Source organism: Moschus berezovskii, chromosome 14, assembly GCF_049115385.1.
Source record: "Moschus berezovskii isolate FMDL1 chromosome 14, NW_MosBer_1.0, whole genome shotgun sequence".
Taxonomy (NCBI): Eukaryota; Metazoa; Chordata; class Mammalia; order Artiodactyla; family Moschidae; genus Moschus; species Moschus berezovskii.
The window spans coordinates 84,077,247-84,097,787 of NC_142473.1; the positions used below are offsets into that span (position 1 = coordinate 84,077,247).

The 20,541-nt window shown below is 39.8% G+C and overlaps 3 protein-coding genes across 3 annotated transcripts; all 3 read right to left on the bottom strand.

The window, feature by feature from the left end:
* Window positions 1–930, bottom strand: LOC129554128 (olfactory receptor 4C45-like). Its single transcript, XM_055422758.2, has one exon. The coding sequence runs from the start codon at window positions 928–930 to the stop codon at window positions 1–3; it is 930 nt and encodes a 309-aa protein (XP_055278733.2).
* Window positions 931–6,511: 5,581 nt separating this feature from the next.
* Window positions 6,512–7,420, bottom strand: LOC129554072 (olfactory receptor 4C3D). Its single transcript, XM_055422718.2, has one exon. It carries the CDS (start codon window positions 7,418–7,420, stop codon window positions 6,512–6,514), a length of 909 nt encoding a protein of 302 aa, XP_055278693.2.
* Window positions 7,421–12,071: 4,651 nt separating this feature from the next.
* Window positions 12,072–13,019, bottom strand: LOC129554125 (olfactory receptor 4C46-like). The gene has a single exon (XM_055422755.2). It carries the CDS (start codon window positions 12,999–13,001, stop codon window positions 12,072–12,074), a length of 930 nt encoding a protein of 309 aa, XP_055278730.2. The 5' UTR covers window positions 13,002–13,019.
* Between the last annotated feature and the right edge of the window lie 7,522 nt (window positions 13,020–20,541).

Sequence of the window (20,541 nt, forward strand, 5' to 3'; positions counted from 1 at the left end):
TTATTCATCACCAGTTTTCATTATTTGTGCCCAGAGCTTCTTCATGACATTTTTCACTTCTGCATTTCTCAGGGTGTAGATTAAAGGGTTCAGCATAGGAGTTCCTATGGTGCAAAACACAGTCACAGCTTTGTCAACGGGGAAGGAGGTCGTGGGTCTCAGGTAGAGGAACGAACAAGGTACAAAGAATAAGATGACAACTGTGACATGAGAGGCACAGGTGGACAGGGCTTTGCGACGCCCTTCAGAGCTATGAGTCCTCAGGGAGCGCAGGATGACAACATAGGAAGCAACCAGCATTGAGAAAGTCAGCAAGCACAGTGACCCACTGTTGGCAGAAGTCAGGGGCCCCAGAGAGTGCGTGTCTGTGCAGGCCAGCTCCAGGAGAGGTATTAAATCACACAAAAAATGGTCGATGACATTGGGGCCACAGAATGGTAACTGAACCAGGATCAAAATCTGGATCCCTCCATGGAGAAAGCCCAAAGCCCCAGCCGTTCCAACCAGGAGAGCACACACAGGTCGACTCATGACGGTCATGTAGTGCAGGGGCTTACAGATGGCTACATAGCGGTCATAGTCCATGACAATCAACAAGACAATCTCGGCTCCAGCAAAGAAATGTTCAGCAAAGACCTGAGTCATGCAGCCACTGAAGGAAATGGTGTTCTTTCCAGAGACCAAGTCAAAGATCAACTTGGGTGCTATGGAGGAAGCATAGAAACCATCTATCATGGACAAATAGGACAGAAAATAGTACATGGGAGAACGGAGGGCTGGGCTGGTGCAGATGGTGACAGAGATGAGCAGGTTACCTGCCAGTGTGATCAAGTAGGTGATCAAAAACACGACAAAGAAGAGTTTCTGCAGTCCTGGATTCTGGGTCAGGCCCAGTAGGATGAATTCTGTTACATTGCTCATCGTCTCCATCAATTCATCTTGAGTTGCAAGCACATAGTTGATCTGGAAAGATCACAATATTTCTGAGTGATGGTCTCAAATTCAATACATAATAATTCATATGTACAGAATCAGTCTATTTGGTAATACATAAATACTAACCACAGTTTTGTAAAGTGACTTTTGTAGTTTTCAACAGCATCTTTTCGGGAACATTGTTGTTGTTTGGTCACTAAGTCATGTTTGTCTGTTTTGTGACCCCATTAACTGTAGCCCACCAGGCTCCTTTGTCCATGGGATTTCCCAGGCCAGAATACTGGAGTGGTTTGCCATTTCCTTCTAGAAGGGATCTTCCCAACCCTGGGATCAAACCCATGTCTCCTGCATTGGCAGCAGATTCATCTACCACTGAGCGCCAGGGAAGCCTTTTGGGAACATCATAGTGTTTCTCATTGATATTTTCTCATCATTACATCCAAATTCATTCTTAGAAAGTTTAACTTTCAGTTCACATAATCTAACTACAAAAATTATTTCAGTGAAACAAAATTGGCCAAATTAAGTTAACCTTTCTTAAATGGCAGATAAAAGAATGTTATCACTAACCTGAATTAGTTAACTGTAGATTCCTCGGTTTTTAAGTTAACCACAGTCATTGTTTTCTTCCCACCAGGCATTTGCCCCACAGCTGCAAATAGCCTATGTATATTATCAAGAGGAACACTGGAGTTCTTTGTCTCTGGACAACTCTCATTTTCTGGATTTACTCAGAAAATGAACTGTTAGTTAAGAAAGTGGTAGCTCTATGATTTAATTTTGACTCGACTCACTTTCTTGGCTTCTTGTGAGGTTATAAATGCATCTTCAAACATGGATTATGAAAAATTCTTCAAATCAGGAAAAACTAGTATATGGAAATATAGAATGTATAAGGAAATCAAATCCATTGGATTGGACATGGTTTTCTCAAATCAAGTCTGCCAAAGAGTCCTTTGGAGCAGTGAGTCCCAAGCAGATTTTCACCTTGTTGATTTATGGTTCTGTGGTTGTTATTTATTTCAAGGTCCTTTGCAATTCTTTCTTCATTGACTCTAGAGGAGTGCTTAAATCGATTTTCACAAAGTGCAGGGTTTGGTAGTGCATTGACCTGTCAAGTCCTCAGAGGATTAGTAATTGGTCCTGTTGGAATCTTTACTGATGCGTCAGCCAAGGACTTTCCTTTGCTCCTATCTGGATCCCACAAACAACAATTGGAGGCCAGAAATGCAGTTGAGCTTTAGTTAAACATATGCTTCTGGCTACAGTTAAGGCTGAGGCTTGGCAAGGTAAGTGCAAAGTCTGGTGACAGGGCTTAGCTCCTCATTTTGGCATTGGTGACCCTGGCAGAGCCTATATGGGGTGATTTTAGGCATAGGTCAGAGTTCAGAGAATAAATTTCTCTCTGAAAATATGAATGTTCAAAAGGCTATGATTGCTCTGAGAATGGAAATGATAGTCTTCAAAGTTATGTGCCAGCTTATCCTGGGATATTGTGATGTTTTTATGAGTGACTCTGAGGAGACTTAGATGACAAGATTCCCAGTTCCCAAAAATTGAGTAATTTAAAAGTCATAAACGTATAAACTTCCTCTGGGATGAGTACCTAGGTGACAAATTCTCATGGTTTCTGTGGTATTCTCATGGCTTTCTCTCCACTCAGAGAGGGAATCATGGGAACTTACAGTAAGTCCTAGGCTTTCACAGAGTAGCCATGGAGAAAATCACACCCAGCTAGTCACTCCTGAAGAAAGACGACCAGAGGCAGAGAACAGAAACACTACAAACCGGAGGCTCCACTACTGTCGTCTGTCTCTCCACCTCTGAGGCCATGAAGAGCCAGCTGGAACCCCGCCCAGATTCACCTTTCTTTGTTATCAGCCTTTACCTTTAAACCAAGTGAATGCATTCCTGAAGTTCAGAAGCCATGCACTCAGCTCTGACCACAAGAGTTAACAACTTTGCTCCTCTTTGCTGCCAACCTCACTCAAAGTCTATCCCTCCCCCTTGATTCTTTTATTGTCATACAATACACATAACATGAAATTTACCATTTTAAGTGCACCGTTCAGTGGCATTTAATACAATTATTAATACATTGTCATGTAAACATCTTCATAAATTTTTCATCTTCTCAGATTGAAACTCCACATCCGTTAAATAATTGCTTCTCATTCCTGCCTTCCTCCAGCCCCTAGAAACCATAATTGTGCTCACTTTGTCTCTAAGAGTTTTATTATTTTATACAATTAAATAAATTGAATTATGCAGCATTTGTCCTTCTATCACTGACTTATTTTACTTATAATAATGACCTGCGTGTTCACCCATGTTGCTACAAATGGCAGGACTTCCTTCTTTTTAAATCCTGACTAATTTTCCACATAAGTATACACCACATTAGAAAATCCATTCACCTATTGATGGAAATTTAGCTTGTTTCCACATCCTGGCTGTTGTGAATAATGCGAATAGTGAAAAGTGAAAGATGTTCAGTTATGTCTTACTCTTTGCAAACCCATGGACTATACAGTAAACGGAATTCTCCAGGTCAGAATACTGGAGTGGGCAGCCTTTCCATTCTACAGGGGATCTTCCCAATCCAGGGATCGGACCCAAGTCTCCCACATTGCAGGGGGATTCTTTACCAGCTGAGTCACCAGGGAAGCCCATGGATACTGGAGTGGGCAGCCTTTCCCTTCTCCAGGGATCTTCCCAACCCAGGGACTGAACAATGCTGAAATGAACTTAATAGTGCAAGTACTTCCTTGAGATTCTAATTTAAATTGCTTTGAATAAATACCCAGAAGTGGGATTACAGGACATACAGTACTTCTAACTTTGATGTTTTGAGGAAACCCCCTCCTGTTTTCCAAAGAGTCTGTACTAGTTTATATTCCCATTGACAGTAAGACAAAAGTCCCCATTTTTCCACATCCTTGCCAACCCTTTTGTTTTATATAATGGATGTTCTAACAGTGAGGGGATATCTCACTGTGGTTTGGATTTGCATTTCCCTGATGATTAATGTTGTTGAACATCTTTTCATATACTTGTTATTCATATGTGTGTCTCCTTTGTAGAAATTCATATTCAAGTCCTTTTCCCATTTAAAAAATTAAGCTATTTTTGAGCATGTGAACACTAGGTTAAAGTGAAAGTGAAGTTGCTCAGTCGTGTCCAACTCTTTGCGACCCCATGGACTGTAGCCCACCAGGTTCCTCCATCCATGGGATCTTCCAGGTAAGAGTACTGGAGTGGGGTGCCATTGCCTTCTCCAGGGGATCTTCCCAACCCAGGGATTGAACCTGGGTCTCCTGCATCGCAGGCAGACCCTGTACCCTCTGAGCCACTAGGGAAGACCTTTAGGTACTAGATGCCTAAGTTATTACATGAAAATAATAATTTAATTACCTAAAATTTAATTTACTTTGTTTCTACTGAATTGGAACATTTGGCAGACATTGATTTTTCTAGTTCAACCTGAGTACAACTCTGACAGTTTTCAGCAAGGTTCCACATAGATACAATAGCCCTTGAGTAACCCATGAATAGGATTTCCTGAAATCTCTGTATGTATAGTCCCTACTTTTTCAGTTAAATCTTTCTTCTGATATGCAATGAGGTTTTCTATGTTTTGTTTTGTTTCCAATAGTAACACAAATTAATGTAAAGTAAGCTGAAGTAGAATGGGGAGATATTTACTTGGCCGGAGCTGGAAACTTGCCCAACTTCTCTTTTACCCCCACTTGCTCATTTACCCCGACTTCTGCCTGTGCTGTAGACAGTATCATGTGTAAGAAGTTAAATTACTCTTTCCCCTTGCTTTATACATTATATATACTTCTGAGTTTTGGTTTCCTTCAACTTGGAGAAATCCTTCTAGTTAAAAGCTACCCATCCTTCAACAGTACAAAGGGATGAATAAATGTTTAAAAAAAAAAAAAAGAGTTTTGTGACTGTCAGTGAAAGATTCTACTAAATGACTATCTGCCTATTCACTTAAGGGAAGGAGGAAGAACCGATACCCTGTCTTAAGCAGTGTCCTTGTAAATTAGAATCTCATCTGACAAAATATTCCTCAGTTCAGTTCAGTTCAGTTCAGTCGCTCAGCAGTGTCCGACTCTTTGTGACCCCATGGGTTGCAGCACGCCAGGCCTCCCTGTCCATCACCAACTCCCAGAGTTCACTCAAAGTCATGCCCATCGAGTTGGTGATGCCATCCAGCCATCTCACTCTCTGTCATCCCCTTCTCCTCCCACCCCCAATCTTTCCTAACATCAGAGTATTTTCCAGTGAGTCAACTCTTCGCATGAAGTGACCAAAGTAAAATATTCCTACGTACCCTTTATTCTCTTTATATTCAGCAAATGCCTATGTTTATCTAAGTTTTGATAAAATAAAAACTGTCCCACCCACCAGCAGTCTACTATTTTCCTGGAAACATGAGTCTCCTTAAAGTAGCTAAATATCTCAACCTGCTGATAATCTGATGATCAGTATGATGAGATGGTTGGATGGCATCACTGACTCGGACATGAATTTGAGCAAAGTCCAGGAGCTGGTATGGGAACTGCCAGGGAAGCCTGGCATGCTGCAGTCTATGGGGTTGCAAAGAGTTAGACACAAATGAGCAATTGAACTAAGCTGAATGATAAGAAGTGGGGCTTCTCTGGCGGCTCAGTGGTAAAGAACCTGCCTGCCAACGCTGGAGATTTAAGAGACGCAGGTTCAATCCCTGGGTGGGGAAGATCCCCTGAAGGAGGAAATGGAACCCCACTCCAATATTCTCGCCTGAATAATCCCATGAAAGAGGAGTTGGCTGGCCACAGTCCATAGGGTTGCAAGTGCCAGACATGACTGAGTATCTGAGCAGTGGAGCAGTGCGTGCTAATACCAGATCAATGTTCGATAAACCATACACCATGTAGGGGTGTATGTGTGTGGGGGTGCAGGTGTGTGTGGTCACATGTGCACACCGGACATTTGTTTCAGAATTTCCCACCACATTACAGTTAGTGTACGATCATGCTTATGTTTCAGTGTATAAACCTATTCTACACACTTCCATGACTTTCGTTCAGTCAATCTTAATTGTATTCCCTGTTTTCTCAAAGTCTCATCAAACTATAGATTCTTTCTGATATCACTGTCAGTATAAATCAGGTGCAAGGGAATCACCAATAGCTGTTGTGATCAGTACTCTGATGTGCAGGGTTGGAGGACCAGGTTAGTAACATTTCAATAAGGAGAGTTTGCTCATGACTGAGGAAGGCTCCATCTCAAACACAAGCTGAGACAAGAAATGTGGTGCTTCCATGTTCTGCGGTTTAGGACAAACTCAAGAACTAAAAACATGAACGGGCATATACTCACTTGCATAGTCAACAACATAGGATATGGATATAATAGGCATAATTTCAAACATAATTCAATTTTGAACATAATTTCAAATCAGCTTGATTCTGAAATTTTTTGATGATTTCTCAACTTTCACAATGACAGTAAGAATTCTTCTCTGAGAGTGACTGGTCGTTTCTTTCCCTAGGTTCCTGTATCCTCCATCCACAATTGCTTATTTTTTCCAGAGATTTTTCAGAGCATTTTTCACCTCTGCATTTCTCAGGGTATAAATCAGGGGGTTGAACATGGGTGTCAAAATACAGTAAAACACGGCCACTATTTTGTCAATGGGCAAAGTAGATGACGGCCGCATATAAATAAATATGCAGGGCACGAAGAACAAATCAACAACCGTGAAGTGGGCCCCGCAGGTGGAGAGGGCTCTGCGCCTCCCTTCTGCACTGTGGGACCTCAGGGAGTGCAGGATGACGAGGTAGGAGGCAGCCAGCAGGAGGAAGTTCAACAGGCAGATCACGCCACTGTTGGCCACCACCAGCAGCCCGATGGCATAGGTATTGGTGCAGGCAAGTTCCAGCAAGGGGTACAAGTCACAGACAAAGTGATTGATCACGTTGGGCCCGCAGAAGGGCAACTGCAGGACCAGCAGGAGCTGGACCAGGGAATGCAGGAAACCCCCCAGCCAAGCCAGCCCCACCAGCAGGGCACAGAGATGCCTGGTCATGACGGCCATGTAGTGCAGGGGCTTGCAGATGGCCACGTAGCGGTCATAGGCCATTACTGTGAGCAGGATGATCTCAGTCCCTCCTAATAAATGGGCAACAAAGAATTGAGCCAGGCAGCCCTCAAAAGTAATGGCTCTCCCCTCATACAAGGAGTCAGCAACAAGTTTGGGAGTCATGCATGAGGAATAGCAAGTATCAGTAAAGGACAAACACGAGAGGAAAAGGTACATAGGCGAGCCCAGGGCGGGGCTGAAGATAACGCTGATCATGATGAGCAGGTTGCCTCCAACAGAGACCAGGTAGACGATCAAAAAGAACACAAACAATACCCTCTGCACCTTGGGGTTTTGTGAGAGTCCCAGTATGAAAAACTCTGTGACATTTCTTGGACTATCCATGAATCGTGAGCTGCCACAAGAACTTGTGTGAAAAGAGGTTTACCAAGAAAAAATTGTTACTACCTCTTATAAGACATTTCAAAAATAAAAAATGGGGGAATTCAATGTGCAATACAATTAAACCAAATCCTGAATCCCAAAGCAAAAACATACACATTATTTTCTGCACTGCAGTAATTTTCCCAAAGTACAAAGCTAAATCACAGACAAAATAACTCTGAAAAAATATTACATCTCTTACTTTGTAACCGTTAAAAATAAATTCTCATTTTTTTAGATTGATATCTTCAAGGAGTCTTTTATAATAAAAAGTTTATATATATACATATATAAGTTCATTCAAAATAGCCAGTTATGGTATGGCAAAAACCATTACAATATTTTAAAATAATTAGCCTCCAATTAAAACTAATTAATTAATTTTTAAAAATGTGATGTATATAAACATGGAATATATATGTATATGTATATAAAAAAATAGCCAGTTATGGGAAAATAATTTTCCTAAATATTTTTCATAGCCACACTCCCAACTCCCAATTGTACTGTTCAATGCACCTGGTTGTCTTCTGTATTTCCTCCACCATCAACTATAACCATGGAAATCACCCTTGACTTTTCCCTTTACATCTTATAACACCAAAATGAATCAATGCAACTTTCCAAATCTTATTCCTTAACCTTCATCCGTTCATTTATTTATTCCATGAACATTTTTGAGTACCTACCACACTGTGGGCTTCCCTGGTGGCTCAGACACTAAAGAATCTGCCTGCAATGAGGGAGACCCAGGTTCGACCCCTGGGTTGGGAAGATTCCCTGGAGAAGGGAATGGATGCCCACTCCAGTATTCTTGCCTAGAGAATCCGTGGACATAACAGCCTGGCGGGTTCTCAAAGGGTCAAACACAACTGAGTAACAAACGCTTTCACTTCACTTTCACCACACCCAACCATAGTTCTCAGCACTAGATTTAGACTAATTATCTAAGTAATTGATGGTTGCTACAATAACATCATAGCTGGTGTCTCCATCATCTTCCTCACCCAGACACTTGCTCAGTGGTCCACACTGCAATCACAATGATGTTTATAAAATAATCATTCAATCATGTCATTATCCAGTTTAAAATTCTTCAAAGACTCCTCTTTATATTCAAGATAAAATCTAAGCATTTTAGTCTCATTACAAGTCCCTGGACCCTGCAAACCCGTCCATGTTCAGCTCCGCTCCCTGTTCACTATTGTGGACTACCCTAAATTTCTGACCAAGTCACGCTCATTCACAGCTCACTGCCTTCCACGTGTCATTCCATCACCCCACCTACTGCCCCATCCTACATACCCATTCCCGTTTCTACTGACTGACTCTTACACATGCTTCAACATTTCCACAAGGAAAATGATCTCTTCCCTCACCTTAGTCTGGATTATAAGGACTCCCACTGTACCCCTATATCATCTCCATCCTAGGCTTTTGCACACCGTGTTGTATTGGTTTTCCTCCACTCTTCCACCCTGCATTAGGAGTAGCTCGAAAGCAGAAGTTGTTTGTGCTTGGTATCCTCATTGCCACAGCTGGAGCAGTGTTCAATGAATATCTGCTGACTGACTAAAAAAATAAAGAAAACTTACAATACCTGGATCTAAGAAAGTTCATACCTTCCTATTCGAATTTCTATTACATTCTAACATGGCAGGGTGACAGAACCAATAGAATTCTTAACAGGTCATCTGGTCCGTATTTCTGCATCATCTGGTCTTTCTTCCCCCCACTTTGATGATATGTGTGTTAAATGCCTAAACAGGATTTTTAAAAGTTCCTGCTGAGAGAAAAAAAATGCAGTGAGAAATTATCTATGATTTCATAATCTCTTCTTTGACTTGGAAATCTCCCACAATCCTCAGTGACCCAGGTTCAAAAACCGGATGAGGGATTTCATCTATTTATGGGCTACAGCAGACTTCTTAAATCATCACTTCCTATGTTTTCTGCTTAAAAATCTATTAAGAGTGTTTGTGACAATTTGACACACACATCTTTGGTTTTGACCTTGACATACTAAGTAAGAAGCCCAAGTCACAGAAGCTAGGTGAACACAGATCCCATATGTTCCCACCCTCAGCCTGAACCCCCTCATACACCATAAAGGGTCCTCTCAGACCCAGAATACAAAGCCCACAGAGCCGACAGAGGAGCAGAAGAAAGACAAAGCTGCTCACTCTGCTTTTTGTCAAGGTTGCGTATCAGCAAATCTTCTAAGGAAAAGGTGGGGGGAGTAATTACAAAAATAAATCTGGATGATTAGACGAGGTCTAGAAAACATTTAAAGGAGATTAAAATATAACTCTCAGTTCTGCCATCAAAAAGGAAAGTTCTCAATTTTCTAGCATTTTCCTTCCACTCTTTCTTCCATATATGGATTTTTGTTCATTTCTCACTTATCCTTTTGGAATCATGCAATATATGGAACAGTCCATTCTAAAGGAGATCAATCCTGGGTGTTCATTGGAAGGACTGATGCTAAAACTGAAACTCCAATACTTTGGCCACCTCATGTGACGAGTTGACTCACTGGAAAAGACTCTGATGCTGGGAGGGATTGGGGGTGGGAGGAGACGGGGACGACAGAGAATGAGATGGATGGATGGCATCGCCAACTCGATGGACATGAGTTTGAGTGAACTCTGGGAGCTGATGATGGACAAGGAAGCCTGGCGTGCTGTGATTCATGGGGTCGCGGAGTGTCGGACACGACTGAGCAACTGAACTGAACTGAAAGAATGTTTGCCTTGGAAACGAATTACTGTAATATTGAATGGTTTGCCTTGGAGACGAACAGAGATCATTCTGTCATTTTTGAGATTGCATCCAAGTACTGCATTTTGGACTCTTTTGTTGACCATGATGGCTACTCCATTTCTTCTAAGGGGTTCCTTCCCACAGTAGTAGATATAATGGTCATCTGAGTTAAAGTCACCCATTCCAGTCATTTTAGTTCACTGATTCCTAGAATGTCTACGTTCACTCTTGACATCTCCTGTTTGACCACTTCCAATTTGTCTTGATTCATGGACCTAACATTCCAGGTTCCTATGCAATGTTACTCTTTACAACATTGGACCTTGCTTCTATCACCAGTCACATCCACAGCTGGGTATTGTTTTTGCTTTGGCACTGCTGATGCTGATTGCAGCCATTAAATTAAAAGACACTTACTCCTTGGAAGTAAGGTTATGACCAACCTAGATAGCATATTAAAAAGCAGAGACATTACTTTGTCAACAAAGGTCCATCTAGTCGAGGCTATGGTTTTTCCAGTGGTCATGTATGGATGTGAGAGTTGGACTGTGAAGAAAGAAAGCTGAGCACCGAAGAATTGATGCTTTTGAACTGTGGTGTTGGAGAAGACTCTTGAGAGTCCCTTGGACTGCAAGGAGATCCAACCAGTCCATCCTAAAGGAGATCAGTCCTGGGTGTTCATTGGAAGGACTGATGTTGAAGCTGAAACTCCAGTACTTTGGCCACCTGATGCAAAGAACTGGCTCATTTGAAAAGACTCTGATGCTGGGAGGGATTGGGGGCGGGAGAAGAAGAGGACGACAGAGGATGAGATGGGTGGATGGCATCACCGACACAATAGACATGGTTTGGGTGGACTCCGGGAGTTGGTGATGGACAGGGGGGCCTGGCGTGCTGCGGTTCATTGGGTCGCAAAGAGTCGGACACGACTGAGAGACTGAGCTCAACCAATTCAGTATTTTTCATAAACCAGATGTTGTGCTACTTGCAGAAACTATTGTTAACAAGTAGGTAAGTATTATAGAGAGTATGACATTTTATTTATTTAATAAAGCAAAATTTCTGTCTGATATTTCTTCCTTCTGATATTAAACTATACTTTTACTTAAATCATCACTATTTTTGATGGATTATCAGGATAAGATCATGACATAAGCAAAGCAAAATGATTCTGAAAGCAACAGGAAAGTTTGGAAATATGGTGTAATATAACTTTCATACCCCTTAGAGGTTAAATGCCCTATTAGTTTGACCCCCTAAACTAGTTATATACCATATATAAAATTATATATATGTATATGTGTGTGTGTGTGTGTGTGTTTCAGCACAGTGCCTGTCTCAAAAATGGAAGTAATAATGTAGTTATGTGTCCGTTCTGTTATCATTGCCTGGCAACATAGCTCAGTAGCTGAGAACATAGTCTGAGAGGTCAGCTAAATACAGCTAAATAATCTTCAATATTTCTGTTTTGGAACTTTCCTCGTTCTGCTTGCTTTCCCACCTCTAAAATGATGGTAGTAGCAATGTCTACTTCATTGGACTGTTACAGAGATTACTGCTAGATATGAATTTTTTTTAATTTATTTTATTTTATTAGAATGAGTTTATTGATCCACATACACTGAAGAAACTAGAAAAACTAAGCCCCAACCTGGTAGAATGTTCCAAACATGCAAAAGTAGTCTCCTGCTAAGTTTTTCCTGACTTTTCTTATACCCATTTCTTCTCCCACCTGCAGAATCTGTGATGTATACTGGCTACTTATTTTCCTTTTATCTCATAGGTATTCTCTGCTGAAAGCATCAGCAATGTCTTTTTGAAAGAATCTATGCTGGGCTTCCTGTAAATTTTATCTATCACCTGAAATCACTTTTCTTTTATACAAATTCCTAATGGCATTTTTCATCTGGGCATTTCTTAAGGTATAGATTAAGGGATTTAACATGGGAGTTATCATTGTATAAAACACAGTAACTGCTTTATCAATCGGAAAAGTAGTTGCTGGTCTCAGGTACACAAAAATGCAGGGCACAAGGAATATGATGACAGCTGTGATGTGGGAGACACATGTGGAGAGGGCCTTGCGCCTCGCCTCCAAACTATGTGTCCTTAGGGAGCACGCAATGACCACATAGGAGCCCAAAAAGAGGAGGAAGTTTAACAGACAGAGGAAACCACTGTTGGCAGCAACAAAGAGCCCTAGAGTGTGGGTATCAGTGCAGGCAAGGTTGAGCAAAGGGTTCAGATCACACATAAAGTGATCTATGACGTTAGGGCCACAGAAGGGTAAGCGGAAGATGAAGAGGATCTGAATGGTTGCATGAAGAAAGCTCCCCACGCACACCACTCCGATTAGCAGCCAACACAACTGCCGGTTCATGATGCTTGTGTAGTGCAATGGCTTGCAGATGGCCACATAGCGGTCATAGGCCATCACAGTGAGCAGGATGACATCAGCACCTCCAAACAAATGTTCCCCAAAGATCTGAGTCATGCATTCATTGAAAGAGCTAGTTTTTGTTTCATGAAGGGAATCTACAATCAATTTCGGGTTATTGACAGAGGAGTAACAAACATCAATAAAAGAGAGATGAGCCAGGAAAAAGTACATCGGGGACCCCAATAATGGGCTGACTGTGATGGTGACCAAGGTGAGCACATTCCCTACCACAGAGACAATGTAGATGACCAGAAACACCGCAAATATGACTCTCTGCAGCTTTGGATCCTGTGTGAGTCCCAGTAGAACAAACTCTGTCACATTGTTCCTATTCTCCATGTATATTATATTATGATTAATTACATAACCCATTACATAACCTGAAAAAAAATACATCATATTAGCTCAATCTTGAATTCATTATCCTTTCCATGTAATAAAAGCCAAGTTCTATTGAGTTCTGAATTCTGAAGAGTATTTTTTTTCTTTTGATAAAGGAAGAAAATATTTCTGATCTCTTGAAGTTAACGAAGTTAACTCAAATCCTCTCCTAGGATATGTTTATAGTTGGAGACATGAGGAACCCTATGCACACACAGCAGTAGACCATCTGTGCACATTTAATCATTTGAGATGACCCAGAGCCTAATGAGAATCAACAGATCTTACATATAGTAGTAGCAAAGCTTCCCAGGTAGTTCAGTGAGAAAGAATTTGCCAGAAAATGCAAGAAAAATAGGAGAGGCAGCTTCGATCCCTGGGTTAGGAAGATTCCCTGGAAAAGTGAATGACAACCCACTCCATCTTGCTTGGAAAATCCCATGGACAGAGCAGCCAGATGCTCTACAGTCCATGGGGCCATAAACAGTCAGACATGACTGAGTAAGCCCACAGTAGTAGCTAAGCCCAAGAGGCTGAAAATGGATGTGAAAGTTATGAATGGCTGATGGATTTTCTCGCTACTCTTAGGAAATGGGAAACCGCGTCAGGTAACTGAGACTGTGAGTATAAGGATGAACAGAGATTTGAGAAACAGGGAATGCTGCATTTAAGTCCAGTAAAGATATTTGTGTGATTTGTATGACAGGAGGATGCAAGACTGAAAGAATACAGGAATCAGACTACATACGAGCTGACACAAGTTGTAGCCGAGCATTGGTATGGGAAAGTACTGAAAAGATACAGCAGTGACTGCAACAGAATTAACACCTTTCCTATAAATTTCCCTAATCCAGTCATTCATAGGTACACTGCTAACGATAGATCACTACATGCATGGCATGGCTGTGTGCATGCTAAGTCACCCCAGTCGTGTCTGACTCTATGCGACCCCATACACTGTAACCCAACAGGTTCCTCTCTTCATGGGACTTTTCAGGCAAGAATACTGGAGTGGCTTGCCGTTTCCTTCTCCAGGCAATCGCCCTGACCCAGCAAACAGACCCACATCTCAATTCTCCTCCATTGGCAGGTGGGCTCTTTACCACTAGTGCTACTTCATAGTGTGCAGTGATAGAGAAAAAAGTGGGCATGCCGAGTAAACAGAGATCAATGCAAATTTAAGCTTAGAGCCTCAGCCTAAGATGTGTGGCTGTTAATACTGGTGGCAGGCCCATCTGTGCAGTGACCAGTGAAGACAGCTGGGAGAAAATGGGTTCTCAACACTGCCAATGAGAGTTTCAGGCTGGCAAAACTTCCTGGGCCCTCCATGTAAAGACCTACCTTTGCTCTAACAACCTCATTTCTAGGAGTTTATCCTGAGGAAGCAGATAAAGGGACAAACAGCTGTATGCAAAGATGCTGGCTGTAAAGTTATTTACAAGATCAGTCCCATCATGAGGACTGGATTGAATGACTCACAGAATAGGAAGCAGCTATTAAAGTGATGAACACAGACCAGACAACAGGAAAAGGATTAGGCAGAAGCACACACACACACACACATAAAAAGGTGCCCACACTATTCAGTAACACTTAAAAAATCAGCTATACCTTATGACCCACTGCCGCTTCAAAATATACCCTTATGCATACAAACCATCTAGAAAAATGCACATCTAGCCATTAACTGCAGTTCATTACTTCTGGAAAGAATGATGGGGGAGTTGGGGAGGGGGTCAGGAAAAAAAAGGACAGTTCCTTTCCAACAAGTACACTTCTGGACTGTTAGTATATGAAGTCGCAAATAATCAGAGGCTAAATGTGTGATATTAGTAAACTGCTAAAAAAAAGTGTGTATGCAAACGATGCACAAATAAATATGTACATTATGAATGGACCATTCAGCTTTCAAACACAGACAGAGCTACCTGCAAGGAGTCATCCAGGTAGAGAAGTGATCTGGGATAAATCTATGTGAATGGTATCATTCCATCCATATAGAAGAAATAATCATAGCACACAATAGCAATAATTATGTCATTAACTTAATTTGACAAATGAAAAAATTGAATCTCATCAGATTAAGAAATTTGTAAGACCCAATTTTCTAACCTACACTTATTTTGCCATCATATACTTTTTTTAATGATTAAGACTAGTCATGCCATTGGAAACAAAATTTAAATACACCTCACACACAAAAATACATCAACATGATTATTAATTGATACAAACCATGACTTGTTTAGTCCAAACATGGATATGTAGAACTCTTTGGAGCAACTGCTATGCATAATATGGGCCTCTTTGGCTTCTTTAAAATTGGAGATGACTGTTCCTCGGTTTAATGTAGGGTTAATTTTTTTTCTGTATTATTTCCAAAAAAGTAAATTCTTCCTAGTCCTCTGTGAAAAATAGTGATAAAAATAAGTAAAGTTCTCCTGTGTGTCTTCAATGGTGTGCTGGATACATTTATATTCACATAACAGCCTGTGAGGGAGATTAGTCTTCTCACTTGATATTAGAAGAAATAAGAAAAAAAGGGCAAGAAATGCACCCCAGATCAAGAAGCTGCAGGTGGGAAAAGGCAAGATTCTAATCTGGGTTTCTAATTCCCAAGCTAATATGCTCAATCACTGGGACTGTCATTTTCAACATTTTGTGGAAGAGTAACGTGAATTTTTTCTTTTACAATTAAAAATAAATTTTAAAATTTAATTCTTTATTTTTTAACATTTTAAGTATCGCTTTTTTATATATATTTATTTTAATTGGAGGCTAATTACTTTGCAATATTGTATTGGTTTTGCCATACACTGACATGAATCCACCACACGTGAACATGTGTTCCCCATCCTGAACCCCACTCAAAATTGCTATTGCTTTTGAAAAGTGTTAAAACATAATTACTATATACATAAGCTCATATCAATGGACTGGAGTCTGAGCAAGCTCCAGGAGATGGTGAAGGACAGGGAGGCCTGGCGTGCTGCAGTCCATGGGGCCACAAAGAGTCGGACACAAGTGAGGAGCTGAACAACAGCAACGTACATAAAGTAACAGTCTTTACTAAGCATCACCACTGCTGAAGAACTTACCTTCTGGTCTTAGATGACATTAATGATATTTGACGGTATTCAGAACTAGTCCCATCTTCAAACTGACCTCCTCTTAGGATAAGGAACTTTCAATAAGAAAGATGCGACACATTCAGAAAGAAGCTATTCAGATAACTCAGTATCAAATCAGTAGGAGATAAGTCATTCTATATGTTTACATATTTCCTTCTAGCCTAAAGAGTCAATGAAATTTCACAGAAAACCTGGAACTTGAACTTAGAATAAATTGAGATAGAAAACCATGGAGAAATGATCATCCATGGATGGTCTACTCCAAAACTCAGTAGGCAGAAAATGTGGTGGAAACACCTTCAAATGGATCTTTCAACTCTTGACAAGTCTTTCTCTGGAAATGTAAACAGCAGATAAAAACATTTTCAATTGCACGTGTGGATATTTAACAAGGTTCCAATAAAGGTTCAAGGACTTTGTCTTATAGCTGCTCTTTCTCTCCCAGGAACTAATTATCTGCTTTGATGGAAAGGCTTTTTCTTACAAGCAGGTATTCTGAAGAGACATGCTTGAGAAACACTCATTCTTGAGTGGAGAGTTGTATTCCCTGCACTTGCAGCTAAAATAGGTGAATCCCCTTTATACGAGCCTGGTTTTCTAAGAAGGACAATGCCATGTGAATGACAAGGAGAGCAGTATTCCAGCCTTGGGACCTGCGATGAAGTTAATTTCTGCACTCATGTCAGAGAACGTCTTTCTTGTTATCAGTATCAGAGTTCCTGGAAACCTAGTACTGATTTCTTGAGAGCTGGAGCAGTGAGGCCATAAGACTAATGGCAGCCATTTAAAAGTATTTGAATACAAAACTTGTTCTTCACAATCATTAGAAGGCTATGAGTATAAAGAGAAACTCTAAAAAGTTTTTCAATAAGTTTTGTCTGGGACAGTTGTGACAGACATTGTGGAATACTGAGTGACATTACACATGTGGATAGATACATAAAACACAGGAAATTAGTTCTGATGTCAAAGTGAATTATTTGACGTCTCTGTCACTTGGTATCATTTTGGTCCTTCTAGGAAGTATGTAGTGATAAACTATTGAGTTTTTACTTTGATTTCTTGATAACTACTGAAGCTGATAATTTTTAAAATTATATTAGAGGCAATATCTATACCTTTTTTGGAATTTTTTTAAGAACTCTTGAAACCCCCCCCCCCCCCACCGTAAACGTCAATCCAACATTTGCTCACTTTCACAAGTTCCTGGGACTTGGGCAATCCAACATTTGCTCACACTTTCACAAGTTCCTGGGACTTGAGCAACCAAAAGTGCCTTGCAGAAGGGAAAAAAAACAGCCCCTCCCCAGAGGCTCACGTTTCTCAAGGAAAGTCCCTGAGCTGTATACCCGTGTGATATGCTAATTATGTAGATTTTGGGCTTTAAAACCGGTCTGTAACTGTTGCTAGGGGTCCTCGGCTCGCTTTTGACATGGAGGGCCCGTTTGCGCAAACATTCAATAAAATCCTCTTGCTGATTGCATCTGTAGGCATGGTGCTTGGGTCCCAGGGTCGCCCACCCAGACGTTGGTTTGGGCAAAGGCTGGCCCAACACTCTATGCAATTTAAAATAGGAGTTCTGGGTTTCTCATCACTAAATTGTAGGTGATTTATATATATATTCTAGATACAGTTCTTCTTTCATATATATGCATCATATATAAAATGAATTTACATATACAATTTTACACATAAATTTATATATAATGTAAAATTTGGTACATGTGGATGTAGATACAACTTTTTCGTACTCTGTGAACTGCCTTTTTATTTTCAAAATTATGATCTCTAATGATCAGAAGATTTAAAATATTAACAATGTCAACTTTTTAGTTTCTTTATGGTTCTTATTGTAGTTTTTTACAGAATTTTTATGGGTTTAACTTTGACTTTTTGATCTATGACTCATTTTGAGCTAATTTTCATCTATAGCATGAGGTAGTGATTGAGGTTCCTTTTTTTATATAAGGATATCCAATTGATGTGGTATAATTTGTTGAAAAATATATAATTTCTGCTTTAATTACTTCAATATCTTTGTAAAACTTTTCATTTTTTAAGTCTATTTATGGACTTTCAATTATGTTTCAATGATTTTTATGTTTATTCTTGTATCAGCACTTCACAACCTTGCTTTCGTTCATTTAGTTGTTTTTATATTTTTATTTTATATTAAAATACAATTGATTAGCAATAATGTGTTAGTTGCATGTATGAAGCAAAGTGATTCAGTTATTCCCATACAAGCATCCTTTGTTTTTTAAATTATTTTCCCATTTAGATTATTATAGAATATTAACCAGAGGTCCCTGTGCTGTACATTAGGTTCTTGATTATCTATTTTAAATACAGCAGCATGTACATGTCAATCCCAAACTCACAGTCTATCCCTCCCCTCCCCCCTTTATCCCCTTGTTAATCATAATTGTGTTCTCTAAGTCTCTGATTGTTCCTGTTCTATAAATAAGTCTATTTGTATCTTTTACTTTAAGATTCTGGCATATAAGCCATATCATATGATATTTGTTTTTCTCTGTCTGACTTACTTCACTTAGTATATTAATCTCAGGTCCAACCTTGTTGCTGTAATTGGTATATTTCATTTTTTTTAATTACTGGGTAATATTCCATTGTGTGTGTATGTATATATATATATATATATATATATATATATATATATATATATATATATATACAGTGTATCTTGTTTCTCCATTCTCTTTTATGACATTTAAGTTGCTTCCAAGTCTTGGCTATTGTAAACAGCACTGTGATGAACATTGGGTGCGTGTAACATTTTGAACCGTTATTTTCTCCTAGTATATTTCCAGGATACGTATGCCGGGTCACATAGTAGGTATATTGAGTACATTTTTAAGGAACCTCTATATCGTTCTCCTTAGGTATTGTATCATTTTACATTCACACCAGCAATGAGGGTGAGTTCCCATTTCCCCACACCCTCTTCAACATTCATCATTTGTAGACATTTTTAATGATGGTCATTCTGAGAGCTGTGAGGTGACATCTTATTGTAGCTTCACCTTGCATTTCTCTAATACTTAGTAATATTGAGCATCTTTAATATGCCTCTTGTTCATTTGTATGTCGTCTTTGAAGTATCTAAAACAGAATTATTTTCCTTTGCTAAAACTGGTTTTTGTGCTACCTATTCTTCCCATTGCTTCTCCTTTGGAATTTCTAGAGACCACTATACTTTTTCCTGATTCTAGTTTTTCCTTTTCAAGAAAGGAAATTCATAATTCATATATGTGTACATAAATAATTCTTTCTCAAGCATAAATAACTTCTGACTTATATCATTCAGCATATTCAATATATTAATATTTTGAAATTCACTGACATCAACTGTCTACACTCTATCTACAGTCCCACATAAATCTATTTATTTTGTAATATACATACTATATTTATAATAGCCACCATTATTTTTTCAATATCATGATTGGTACGATTCAAGAGAAACCTTTATATTGTCCCCGAATTAGAAGAAACCATATTAGGAGCATAGTGTGCATGTGAACCAAGTCACTTCAGTCATGTGAGGAGCACAGTGTAGACTTTATTAAAAATGCGAAAGTGAGAAGAAACTGAACAATTAAAACCTTCTTAAGATTGAAAAATCTGACCTCAGAATGTTAACTTTCCACCTGAGAAGGAAGGGTTTGCTTAAATGTATGGTAAGAATTTGGAGTGATCAAAAAATATTGAAAGGAAAAAAATGCTAGATTATATACTGTCTCTGATGGACAGGGAGGCCTGGCGTGCTGTGATTCATGGGGTCGCAGAGAGTCGGACATGACTGAGCGACTGATCTGATCTGATCTGATCTGATATACTGTCTCTTACTACATGAAGCTTCTGCTGTTATTTGAATCTAGTATTAATCAGGAACAAAAAAGCTAATTGAAGGGCATTGACTAGACATGATGAAAGAGAAACTTTTAATAAAAATGTTGAGGAAACAAAAATGTTACTAAGTTGTGTATTTAAGAATATAGGGCAAGATTACATAGGAGCAAAACAGGAGACAGCAAGGTGAAGAAGGGCAGGGAACACATTAGATGAAAACCTCAGAGACATTAATACAGCAAGTGAGAGATACAGAGACACAGCGTCCAAGCTGCTGGGCTTTAAAGCCTGCTTATACCTAGTGTCCTCTCTTCCTCTACATAAGACGGACTCAACACTAACAAGTATGTGTGTGCACGCTGCTTTTCAATCTTAAGGGCAGTGGCTGTCACACCCTAAGATAGAATTATGCTAACTGCACAACGAGACGAGAATGGTCTCTATGGACTTTTTCTAGGTCAGTTCAAACACTGAATAAATCTTGAAATTTCTAC

What these genes read in the sequence shown, in the direction of transcription:
- LOC129554128 (XM_055422758.2), bottom strand. Translation starts at nt 930, where the DNA reads ATGGAGACGATGAGCAATGTAACAGAATTCATCCTACTGGGCCTGACC.
- LOC129554072 (XM_055422718.2), bottom strand. Translation starts at nt 7,420, where the DNA reads ATGGATAGTCCAAGAAATGTCACAGAGTTTTTCATACTGGGACTCTCA.
- LOC129554125 (XM_055422755.2), bottom strand. Translation starts at nt 13,001, where the DNA reads ATGGAGAATAGGAACAATGTGACAGAGTTTGTTCTACTGGGACTCACA.